Source organism: Budorcas taxicolor, chromosome 3, assembly GCF_023091745.1.
Source record: "Budorcas taxicolor isolate Tak-1 chromosome 3, Takin1.1, whole genome shotgun sequence".
NCBI classification, from domain to species: domain Eukaryota; kingdom Metazoa; phylum Chordata; class Mammalia; order Artiodactyla; family Bovidae; genus Budorcas; species Budorcas taxicolor.
This window is the reverse complement of record NC_068912.1, coordinates 8,266,007-8,273,928: the sequence shown is the minus strand read 5'-3', so window position 1 is coordinate 8,273,928 and position 7,922 is coordinate 8,266,007. Positions and strand designations below refer to the sequence as shown.

The window sequence follows — 7,922 nt, the reverse complement described above, 5'->3', positions numbered from 1 at the left end:
CTTCCAAGGGGTTGATGCAGTGACTTCTCTAACACAGGTAAGGATTATTAGAACTGGGGTATGGCTGGGGACAGAGAGAAGGAAGGAAAGCCAAGTGCGTGGAGATGCTATGGAGAAGATCATTGGGAAAGGTGGGAAAGAAGGGTTTTCTAATTTCTGAGGTTTAAGGTTCCAGGAAAGGAGACAGAAAGAGGAAACACATAAACATTTCTCCTCTTGATTGTGACATGTAAGACAGTGACACAGAAGGTGGTTGATGAGTCATACTCTTCTGTCTGTTCACCCAGGGAAGGACGTGACTTCCAGGTATACAGAACCCGATGTCAGTCTCACTTCCCACCAATGCCTATCACTGGGAAGTGAGCAGAATAATCCAGGTGGATCTGTTTTTTTTTTTAATTTTTATTTTTACTTTATTGTGCTTTACAATACTGTATTGGTTTTAGGGTGGATCTATTTTTTAAAAAAATATTTTCATTTATTTATTTGGCTGCACTGGGTCTTCGTTGGGGCACAAGTGATCTTTAGTTGCAGCAAAGTGAAGTGAAAGTGTTAGTTGCTCAGTCATGTCCAACTCCTTGTGACTCCATGGAATTCTCCAGGCAAGAATATTGGAGTGGGCAGCCATTTCCTTCTCCAGGGGATCTTCCCCATCCAGGGATCAAACCCAGGTCTCCCACATTGCAGGCAGATTCTTTACTATCTAAGCCATTTCGGTTGTAGTAAGCAGGATCTAATTCCCCAACCAATGATCGAATCCAGGCCATCTGCTTTGGGAGTATGGAGTTTTAGCCACTGGACTACCAGGGAAGTCCGTGTCCTGTGTGGATCTTGAGGACATGAAGATGTCTTTCTCATTTGAGGCTTATCAGACCTTCCTGGATAGGAAGGGAGTGGGATGGGAGTGGGATGTTGTTGGGAGCCTGAAGGCGGCAGGGTCACCTGCCAGAGCCTGGGGTTCTATGTGGCTTTCTTGGGCTGCAAAGGGAACAAAGGCCTTCTCTACAGGAGCTGGGGCTGGCCTGAGATGTGAGGTGGTTTAGGCTTAGTAGGCGGGACAGTGTCTGGTGCTGGGGCATCTGAGAGTTGCCACGTATCCAGCCTTCTCCTGCTCCCTCCAGCCCACCATGTTCAGAAATGAGGAAAGACTGGGAGAAGCAGCGATGCCTCCCAGGGGTCAGTGCTCAGCACTGGTCACCCTGTCTCTGTTTCTCCTCCCATCCCGTGTCAGCGCATCTCCGTTGCTCTGCAGCTGCTGCTGGTAGATCCACCATGTGGGAGCTGGCAGTCCTTCTGCTCCTGGGTGAGTCCTCAGTGAGGCAATACTGGCCTAAGAACGTTAGGTGTGGGGAAGAGTGGGAGGCAGGGTGTATATCATGCTGGGGAATACTCAATCTTCAATTTGGTTTCTATATTTGGAGAGGAAAAGAGGAAAGGGGCTTTCTCAGAGTTGAGGGAACTAAAGGCAGAAGAAAAACACATCTTGGGATTTGTTGAATCTCTCCTATGGTCAAGAGAGCCCCCGTTTTCCTTTCATCACCAACATTCTCTTTCTTCTTTCTCATTTTGTAGTTCCAAGCAGTGGGCAAGCTGGTGAGTCTCACACATCCCTCATCCCAATTTTCTGTGACTTTACTCCAACCGTCCTAAGTGACCTGCCTGGGTACTCCCCACTTCTTAGCTGTTCCAGGGTGGTGTCTCTTCTCATGCCTTCTCAATCCCTGTGACTGTTTGCCAGCAGGCCTGGCACCAAGGGACTAGTTGATAGCCCAGTGTGGTCTCTCCTCTCCCAGGGACAGACTAGTAACCTGGGTCCTGGAAACTGGCATTTTCTGCTATTTTCCAACCTTAGATCACATCCTTGGGCACCTCACCTTGATTCTCTTTTTCACATTGCCGCCTCCCATACCCTCTCCCCCAGCTACTCTGGAGAAGCCCATATTGTCTCTGCACCCACCCTGGACCACAATCTTCAAGGGGGAAAAGGTAACTTTGCGGTGTGATGGGTATCACCCGCTGCTGCTGGAGCTTCGACCCATTAGCACTCTCTGGTATTTGGGCCACCTACTCCTGCCTTCTTATAAGAAGAGCATCGAGGTGCACACGCCAGGGGTGTATAGATGCCAGACACGCGGAGCACCTGTCAGTGACCCCATCCACCTCTCTGTATCTAATGGTGAGTGTCTGAACACTGGAGGGGCAGCACATGTCCTCTGGCAAGGCTGCCCCCGCTGTGGGAGAGGACACGGGGCCACTCGCATTGGGGTAGGAAGACAGGGTTATATTGAGTCTGCCTGGCACTACGTGAGAGATGCACTAAGGCTTGCATAGCCTCAAAGGTCCCTTTACCATCCTGCCACAGTGGACAGTAAATAAACATTTCTGTTCATTTACTAGCTCAGAAGAGAAGAGAGTCTAAGGACCTGGGATACTGAACACTTTTGAGGAAGAGGATTGGGCAGGAAGGGAAAGGGCAGAGCAAAGCAGGAAAAGTGAAGTTCCCTGGACAGGCTGCCTGCAACTGGGGGAATTACTCTTGCTTGAACAGAGTGATGCTTCTTTGTGCCTCCCATTAGTAAAATAGGAACAATAACAGTGTCCATCTGTTCAGTTATTGTAAAGATTAAAAATGAATTATGAGAGGTTGTCAAAGAAGAAAGCAGATGAACAAAGCACTTTATCCAAATTTTATTACACACACACAAGTCAATTAAGAAACTAATTTCCTGGGAAGACATAAAGAGCTTCCAAACAGAATAAGAGAAGTAACAGTAATTTGTTCACTAGGGCACAGGATTGGCTACTTTGTAGGGAATATTTTGTCATTTTAGCCTGGTAGGCTACATTCTGTACTCAGAATTTAAAAGGTTATCACTCAATGTTCAGATTAGCATTTACCCATTTGTTGCTCAGTCTCTAAGTCACGTTGGACTACTTGCAACCCCATGGGACTGCAGCACACCAGGCTTCCTTGTCCTTCACTATCTCCCAGAGTTTGCTCAAACTCATGTCCATTGAGTCAGTAGTGCTATCTAACTGTCTCATCCTCTACCGCCAGCTTCTCCTCTTGCCCTTAATCTTTCCCAGAATCAAGGTCTTTTCCAATGAGACAGCTCTTCGAATTAGGTGGCCAAAGTATCGGAGCTTCAACTTCAGCAGCAGTCCTTCCAATGAATATTCAGGGTTGATTTCTTTTAGGATTGACTGGTTTGATCTCCTTGCAGTCCTAAGGACTCTCAAGAGTCTTCTCCAACACAATTCGAAAGCATCAATTCTTTGGTGCTCAGCCTTCTTTATGGTCCAGCTCTCATCCACACTCCATGGTTTCTTGTTTGGAAACTGACAGCAAGCACAGATAAGATACTGAATATGATAGACAGTAGTTACTGCTTGCAGAACTGAGAGTACCATAGAGATTGTGGCTATTACTTGCAGAATTTTTTCTCCATGTAAAACACCTAAAGTGGCATTTAGCAGACACTAGGGCTGTGTAATGGAGAAGGCAATGGCACCCCACTCCAGTACTCTTGCCTGGAAAATCCCATGGACGGAGGAGCCTGGTGGGCTGCAGTCCATGGGGTCACTAAGCGTCGGACACGACTGAAGCGACTTAGTAGTAGTAGTAGGGCTGTGTAAACGTTCGCTATTATGATGATCAGGTAAATAAGGGTACTGCAGAAGGTGCCTAAGGCTGTCCTCGGGGGTGGGAGGCCCTCAGGCATGTTTTCATTTTCACTTTCACTTTCATGCATTGGAGAAGGAAATGGCAACCCACTCCAGTGTTCTTGCCTGGAGAATCCCAGGGACAGGGGAGCCTGGTGGGCTGCCGTCTATGGGGTCGCAGAGAGTCGGACACAACTGAAGCGACTTAGTAGTAGTAGTAGGGCTGTGTAAACGTTAGCTATTACGGTGATCAGGTAAATAAGGGTACTGCAGAAGGCGCCTAAGGCTGTCCTTGCGGGTGGGAGGCCCTCAGGTATGTTTTCTGGAGGAGATAAGATCTAAGTTCAGACCTGCAGGATAAGTAGGCCTCAACTAAAGTAGGTGAAGAGGTCTTCCTGGCAGGTACTAAGGCTCTGGGCAGTGCCAGTTCTCCCAGCAGTACAGTATGGATGGACTTAGCCTGCATTGTAAGGTGGAAAAGGAAAAGGAGACACGGGGCAGGGGAGAATCCCGAGATGGTGCTGAAAAGGTAAGCAGGGGCCAGGTCAGGAAGGCCTTGATGCCATCTTAAGGCGTTTAAACTGGATTCTGATGGACACTACTCTTTGAGGCTGGAACCAAGTCTCAGCCATCAATACCTAAGATTGGCCTTCCCCTTCCCCTTGCCACTCACCATCTGAGGCTCCTGGGGTGTCCAGTAAGGGAGAAGGGAATTGGTGGCAGAAAAGGGGAAGGAAGAAGGGAGCAAGGAGGTGGAGAAGAATGGGTCACCCCAAGGGCTGGACTTTCTCTTGGAATCAGGCTGTTTGTGCTGACTGTCGTAGACTGGCTGATCCTGCAAGTGCCCTATGCTGCGGTGTTCGAGGGCGAGCCGCTGGTCATGCGCTGTCGCGGTTGGTACGATAAGATCGTCTACAAACTTCACTACTACCACGATGGCCAACCCGTGCGATACTTCCACTCCAGCGCCAACTACACGGTCCCCCAGGCCCGCGCCAGCGACAGCGGGCGCTACCAGTGCTCCGGCACCATGCGCATTCCGGTGGAAAGCGCGCCCATGTTCTCCGCCAAGGTGGCCGTGACTGTGCAAGGTGGGGGAGACGGGGCCGGGGAGGGAGACAAACAAGCCCTGGGAAATTGTGGGACCGAAACCCGGCGGGGAAATGAAGGGGCGGGGGCTACAGTAGCTGGCGAGCTAGGGATTTCTCTGCGGGACCACGAACACTTTCCCTCCTTCTTAGTGTGAAGTCGCACTTGATCTGAAAGCCTGGGTGGGGGCAGGGGTCCTTTCTCTGGGTAGGCACCTATGTAGGGGGCAGCTCTCTCCGCAGCAGCCCCAGCCAGAATGACAGTGGCAGGAAATGGGATCACGGTGGGACTGGGGCGAGGGAACTGCTTCCAGGCGTCCTGAGACCCTTTCTAGGCTGGAGGACCCGAGCTGGATGTCAGTCAGGCGTCTGACCTGGTGCCGCCTCCATTCAAGCTTTCCCCTTCGCTCGTGGGCTTGTCTCCCACATTCCCTTCACGTGTATACACAACCTCCTCCCTGGTGGGTTAGAGGCCCTCGTGGGAAACCGGAGCGGGAGAAGGGTCGTGGGACTACAAAGCTGGGCCCGGTTCCCTGGGACCCTTGCGCCGGCCTAAAGTGCACCTTTGGCCACTGGGCCCCCGCTTCCGCAGAGCTGTTCCAGGCGCCCGTGCTGAGGGTGATGGGCCGGGTGGAGGCTCGCGGCGCGGCCTTCGGAGGAGTGGTCTTGCGCTGCGAGACGCGCCTGCACCCGCAGAAGCGCGACACGCCGCTGCAGTTCGCCTTCTACAAGTACAGTCGCCCCGTGCGCCGGTACGACTGGGATGCGGAGTACACGGTCCCCGAGCCAGAGGTCGAGGAGCTGGAATCGTACTGGTGCGAGGCGGCTACAGCCCCCCGCAGCGTCCGGAAACGCAGCCCGTGGCTGCAGCTCCCGGGCCGCGGTGAGTGACGGCCGTTCCCGAAGCCCTCCGGGCCGGCAGCCCCGGCCGCCCCGCCTCGGCCCACGCCTTCCGGAAACGCCCGTCGCTCCCCACCCCCTGTCCCGCCGCGCCCTCCCCCGCCCCTCCGCCTCCCGCACCCCTCCCGCCCGTTCCCCTCCTGCTCGCGGTCCTCACTCCCCTCCCCGGCCGGGCCCGTCCTTCAGTCCTTCGCCCCCTTCTTCCCCCAGAGGCCGTGGGAGAATGGTTTCGGCCGAGCGGTTCTCCGTGTGTTGTGTTCGCAGGTTCTCCCCTGGACTTGGCGTCCACCACCGCCCCGGTCCCCGGTAACCAGCCGCTTTCCTTCAGAAAGCCCCCGGTGTCCAGATCGGTCCCGTCGGTCCCCTCCGTCCCGAATGTCACCTCAGCGGGGCCGCCGTTCCCCGCGGGCGGAGCCCCCACCGCTGGGCCACCGGCCTGTGCGCCACCGACACCCTTGCATCAAACCGCTGGCGCCCGAAAACCCGACGTGGCGCTTCTGCTCCGAGAAATGCAGCTGCTCCAAGGCCTCCTCAGCCGGGTGGTCCTGGAATTAAAGGAGACGCAGGCCTTCCCAGGACACACAGTCGAGACCTCCACTTCCCACTCGGCTGTGAGTCAGGGAATCCCTGAGGCCACCCTCTCCACTGTGGAGAGCTGAGGGAGAGGGTGGCTACAGTCCCCTTTCCAGGCACATCCACCTCTGGTCTGTCCTGCTCCCGTCACATGGAGACCTTCCTAAGCCACCTCTGTTTCATCCGTGTCTTGCTGTGGTTTATAAAGTGTGGTAGATGACATGTCAATCTCACCCAGCACATCTGAGCAGTTTGTAACCCTAAGGCCTTCCCTCTCATCTCTTGTCTCACAGATTTCAGTAGGGAAGTAGAAATCTGCTATTTACTGCTTTGAGGTTGACTTTTGGAAGTGAATTTAGTCATCTTTAGCTTTTCATGTAAACCCACAGAACGCATATTTCAGCACAGGCAGTTTTTTGTTACTTAAGGTTATTTTGGTACTAAGCTCTTTGGCACATTTAAGGGGGTCAAGTTGTAATTTTTCATCATGAATTTAATGTTAAAATTTAAAAGGTTTTCAGTTCTGTTTCTGATGAGTTTATACCTTCAAAATCCTGTGTTATAGCTTTAGAGACAGAAAGGGATTTGTGTGGGTCTCCCATTCTAGGTTAAGCGTGCCTGTACACTTAGAGCCACCCAGATGCACCTCCCACACCAGCATAGCTAGACAGACTCTGATGGGCTCTGGTGGCAGCAGGCAGGCCCTGCTCATTTTAGCCTAAATTAAACAACTGCATCAAGAAATCTCTTTGAAGAAAGTTTAAGACAAATTCTCAAAATTGCTGAATTCTAGTTTTTGCCAGTTTCTTACTTCTGTAAGAGCCATTCCAACACTAACACACAGTTCAATCTTTATATAAGTTCCTCATCTGCCTACTAAAACTATGAGATCTCAGCAGAGGTGGTGTGAATTATTTCCAGGAGAATTCTTTCTCATTAGGCCTATACCCCCCATCAGTTAACCTTTACTATAAAGGCTTAGAACTGATAACAACTCCACCCTCCCACCCTTCTAGTCTATAGGTGTTCAGTCACAATGCAATTTCCCTTTCTTTTTGAGTGATTAATCAGTATCACATTAACATCCTTCATCTTTTTCTTCTTACTTTCTTATTTTATTCAAGTATTATCTTCACCATGTTATTACTACAAAGTCACTGAAATTATGTAAGAAGAGAGGCAGGTGGGTTCACACATATATAACAGTGCAATGTGAAAAGTGCTTCTGTGAAACACTAGGAATTCAGTGGAGGAAACGGAATCTTGAAGGAGAGCAAGATTTCCACAAGTGAAGATGGGAAAATATTGAGGAGTGGGGGATGCAGGCTGAGGATGCAAAAGCAGAGACATGGAAGACCATAGTGTGTTTGTAGAGTTGCAAATAATTGAAAGTGGCTGGACAATTATATGTGTTTATGTGTGTGTGTATGGCAGATGGGGTATATTTTATGCAGAAGGTGGCAGGAGATGAACGTGGGGAAGTAGAAAGGGGTCAGAACATGGAAGTCTTGCTAAGAGGTTCTTAAACCTGTTGGAAAATCGGGATGGATATGCGGAAGCATTTTTTATTGAGGGCATAAATAAACCTTACTGGAGGAGAAGCTAATTTAAAATTACAAAAGAGCAATCAAATAAACTGATCTCAACGGACACTTGCTTATACCTTGAGAAGATATGTTCAGGCACTATAATCCAGTG

The 7,922-nt window shown here is 50.8% G+C and overlaps 1 protein-coding gene across 1 annotated transcript; it reads left to right on the top strand.

Moving 5' to 3' along the window:
* The first annotated feature begins 1,272 nt into the window (after positions 1–1,272).
* On the top strand, positions 1,273–6,310 carry FCRLB (Fc receptor like B). The gene is made up of 6 exons (XM_052637985.1): positions 1,273–1,303; positions 1,573–1,593; positions 1,922–2,176; positions 4,488–4,754; positions 5,344–5,634; positions 5,916–6,310. Exons 1-6 carry the CDS (start codon positions 1,273–1,275, stop codon positions 6,308–6,310), a joined length of 1,260 nt encoding a protein of 419 aa, XP_052493945.1.
* The last annotated feature ends 1,612 nt before the right edge of the window (positions 6,311–7,922 follow it).